Here is a 4626-nt window from a genome sequence, read left to right on the forward strand (position 1 = left end):
GATTATTGGTGCAAATCATGATTCGAAAGTCGGAAGTATGTATAGCGAGGTTCTCGGGTGTGGGACTGTTTTCGGGACAAATTGAAGCAATTGTTAGATTGTTGGAAATATTGTGTCAATTGTTTAAAATGTCCATTGAATATTATGAATGTTGTTGAATGTTGTAAAAGAGAGTTATTAGTGTTATATTGCCTTTCGGATTGGTTATTGGGGTTGCTAGGTTGGTTATTGTTGTTGTTGTTGTTGATTTTGGCCGAGTTAAATTCTCGGGGTTGGCCTATTTACAGGGGAAATGCTGCCCAAATTTCTGTAGAATTGAGTGTTAGTTTGGAATAAATCGCCTAAGTGCCTATGTCTAATGTTTGATATTCGTTGACGTATTTGTAGACCTTGGGGAGCCCGAGGCGTAGGTTGGGATTAGCTTGAGTTGGGCTAGCTTGGAGTGCGTACGAGGTATGTAAAGCTCAAACCTTCCTTCTTTTGGCATGCCTTAGTTATAACTAGATTATGTCACGAGCCTCGAGAAAATTCTAAATTCGCAATCCGAGCACGTTATGACTCTTATATATATTCCTTGGCATTCGTATGTTTGATGTGATGAAATATGAACCCTTATGTCTTCGAAATAATTGATTTTCAAATATTGCACAAAAAGGTTTGTTTTAAAGAATTCCGTAACTATGGACGTCGTATCCTTCACATAAAGGCTCGGATTGCCCCGATATTTTCGTAGGAGTTTGCATAGAGTATGATGGGTATGTTCTCCATAGGCAGGCCCGGCTCGGGTCGATACCCGTCCATGGGTCCCGCGACTTTTTCTTTATGTAATTCGGAAGACTTTTGAAAGAATTTGATATGACTATTACTTTGATTCTCAATTATGGTCATTTTACTTATATTTGAGTCCATGATAATGATTTTATGCATATGGTTACTCACGACTCTGCTCGTGCGTTCTGTTATATCTTTCGCCGAGTCTTGGGCCGGTTCTGTTATCGTGCGCACTTTGATATACTCCGGTGTTATGCTGTGTTTATGGTTCACCAAGCCACTCGCTAGAGGGTCGGGTTCCGCTTATATTTGGTGTTATGCTGTGTATGGTGTTATGCTGTGTTGTGATATGTGACGGGGATACGGAGATTTGAAACCTTCTGGTGTTATGCTGTGTTATGGCGCCATCGACGGGCGGGCGACCATATTCTTCTGTACCCTATGCATGACTTATATTTTGAAAGTAAACATTTTGATATGTTGGGCTTGTACTTATTTTCTGTACTCTATTTCGTTTATGCCTCAGATATGTTTTCTGTATCTTCTGCTTTGCATACTCAGTACATATTTCGTACTGACCCCCTTTCTTCGGGGGCTGTGTTTCATGCCCGCAGGTACAGACGCACAGTTTGGTGATGCACCAGTTTAGGACACCCTCTTCTGCTGTTTGGAGTGCTCCTATCATTCCGGAGCCTGCCTTTTGGTATATATTCGTTCTTTGCATATGTATATATTTGTTCAGGGGTACGGCGGGGCCCTGTCCCGCCATATGATTCGGTTGGTCTATTTAGAGGTCTGTAGACGTATATGTGGGTTGTGCCTACTTCTGTACAGGTGTGTTTGTATGATCCCATTTGCCATGGCAGCCTTGTCGGCGTGCATTTGTATATGTTTTGGGCCGTTGCGCCATTTGATAGCCTTGTCGGCTTTTGATATATATGTATATATATATATATATATGGTTACGTTTGAAATGTGTCTGAGTCAGTTTGATATGATTTGAGGCAGCGTGTGATATTTGTGCCCGTATACGTTATCTGTATGTGATTCGGAGTGGATAAGTGTGTTCGGGTGCCCAGTTCGGGCACTAGTCACGGCCTACGGGGTTGGGTCGTGACACTGGGCGTACGCCTTTTGAGACTTTCGCCTCGAACCATCGCCCCGGGACATTTTTGATACGCCCCACCCCGAGGCTCGCCCCGAAAACACCTTTTAAAATACTGATCATACCTAAGACTTCCTTGTAGACGATGTTCTTTGTGTATGTCCCGCTTCGACGTTTTGGCTGCTATGTCAAGACCAGAACTTTGGTCGTGGACATTGATATCCCTCTTGAAAGTGCAACGTACAATTGTCCATGCGAGAATACATGTTGGGGAAAATACAAACCAACGTTGGGAATTATTTGACCTTGCGCTTTATTTATTGTCATTGCAAAGAAAAGTCGTACTGGAACTGCTTCCTAATGAATTTGAAAGGATATCCTTCATTTTCCAGGGGTGACAGTTGAATTCGTGGAAGGAACACATGCTTAGTTGTGCAATGGCCACTTGTAATTTCTGCATGCAAGATATTCTTGTCGAAGCCTCTACATATCAGTCTTGTGCCATTACATAAACCGTTTGAAGGGTATAAATTCCTTAGCATCATGATTGGTGAATTCTCCTTCAGAACTAACCTATAGAAAAAAGGAAACGTTAAAATATGTTTTTTTGTAACTGCATCTTTGGTATTCTAATATGTATTCTATTTGTCTGAATACCTATGTGGTGGGAGACCATTTGGTGTTAAAGTATTTAGATATTCTTCTTGATAATAGTTGTTGGTGTCATCTTCTGCAGAGGCAAAACTAATGAATGTTTTCCTTTCACCTGGGAACATGGTTATTAACTTCTCATTTAGTTTATCAACATGCTCATTTCTGCTTGCTAGGAAAGCCCGCTCTGTTACATATTTTGCAGCGCTTGCATTTTCTTGCAGCAATGGGAATATTTTGTCTATTAAGCTTTCTTCAGCGATTCCATCACTACCACACTTGACAGTCAATTGTTCTGGGAGGCGGATCAAATTGTCTCTTATTGTTGGCTCTTCTCCGTTACCGACAAAAAGTAAGAACTCACTAAATGTTGGATCAGTTCTTGCTCTCATATTTCTGGTAAACTGGATCTTTTCCATCAAAGGCCAGAGATATGATTTCACTAAGCTTGCGTTAACAGTTTCTGCTCTTGCAGATTTTGGGACACTAGGTAATACCTGACGGAAATCTCCTCCAAAAACCATAACTTTCCCGCCAAAAGGCTTATCAATGTCCATTATATCTCTAAAGCTCCTGTCAGCAGTTTCTATTATTTTCCACTTGGCCATTGGCGCTTCATCCCATATAAGTAGTTTTGCTTTTCTAATCAATTTGGAAGCACCACTTTGTTTTGACATATTTGTCATGGACGATTCATTTGTTTGACGGGGAATCTCAAACCTCGAGTGAGCTGTACGTCCTCCCGGTAAAATTGAAGCTGCTACGCCACTGGTTGCTGTTGCCAAGGCAATCATACGTCTGGATCTAACGTTGGCCAGCAATGCATGATACAAGAATGTTTTTCCAGTTCCTTTAGGTCCATCGACAAAGAATAATCCATCCCTTCCACAATCCATCGCCTGCAATATTATTTTGAAAGCTTGCTCTTGTTCAGGATTTAGACTTGATTGTGCTTCAAAATCTTCTTTCGGTATTTGGACGGACATTTCTTCAGCCACTTCCCTACATTCTGATGGGACAACTTCGGCCAACTGTTGATGAAGGCGGGGTAGGTCATATACGTTGATTCTTTTGCCCATACTTTTCCAAATAGTAATTAATATCCTGTAGCGTACATTGTAGTATCGTGTCGGGTGAGTTGTCATGTATCCTGCTGAAGTCCTCAAACATATCCTCAAAATAAGTATCCCACAGTTTTCTGACATCGGTGGGTTTACAATGAACCAGAATTGTTGCAAACAAACTTCGTAGGGCTGATGGCATTTTGCATAGAACAGCCTCTCCCAAGCATTCTGATATGCTGTTGTCCGATTCTAATAACCTTCTTTCTTTGGCTGCTTCTTTAAAGGTCTCACATTGCCTTCCACTGACAGTAAGTAAGTCCTCGAATGATAATGGTCCTCTTACATGGTTTAGTAATAACCGCTTATAATACCTTTCGCCTTCCTTAGGATTAGCTGCAGTATGTATGAATGTTAATAAAGTAGTTTAACGGTAGATGTTGTGTATAAAGGTACACAGTAGTACTATATGCCTTACCAGTTGCAATGCGACCAATTACAGATCTTGTTTTTCTTTTTGTCCAAGCCTTTCCCTATGGATTCCACACATAGTACTTAGGGAATTCTCTATAAAGGTATGTACGTGCTTCAAGGTCTTTGGAGCACATCTTGAAATACTCGGTCAGCATGGTTTGCCTGACGCCATCCCACGTGATGATGTTTTGCAAATTTTACTTCTTCCAACAAAATACTACATATTGTCAAATAGTCAGGGCTTAATACCTACATGGACCCTTAAACTTGGCATATTTTGTAAGATAGGCATATAAACTTATAAGGTGACCAGATAGACACTTAAACTTACTCAAAGTGTATTTTTCAAGTTTTTCAGTTGTTTTGAAAACAAAAACTATATTTTTCAAACACTCACAATTTTCATGGCCAAACAAGCCCTAAATATATCACAAAATATTTTTTTTAAAATGCAAAAATAAGGCAAACGCATATACATGAGACTATAAATGTGCACTTAAACCAATAAATACTCGCTAATCGCAATTTTGCAGCTTTCAATTAACTCGGATTTTTTTTTACACT

The 4626-nt window shown here is 40.3% G+C and overlaps 1 protein-coding gene across 1 annotated transcript; it reads right to left on the reverse strand.

Annotated features, from left to right (window-relative positions):
* Positions 1-2517: 2517 nt before the first annotated feature.
* On the reverse strand, positions 2518-3513 carry LOC132628541 (uncharacterized). The gene has a single exon (XM_060344319.1). It carries the CDS (start codon positions 3511-3513, stop codon positions 2518-2520), a length of 996 nt encoding a protein of 331 aa, XP_060200302.1.
* Positions 3514-4626: the final 1113 nt, after the last annotated feature.

The sequence above is a fragment of the Lycium barbarum genome, chromosome 2 (genome assembly GCF_019175385.1).
Source record: "Lycium barbarum isolate Lr01 chromosome 2, ASM1917538v2, whole genome shotgun sequence".
NCBI classification, from domain to species: Eukaryota; Viridiplantae; Streptophyta; class Magnoliopsida; order Solanales; family Solanaceae; genus Lycium; species Lycium barbarum.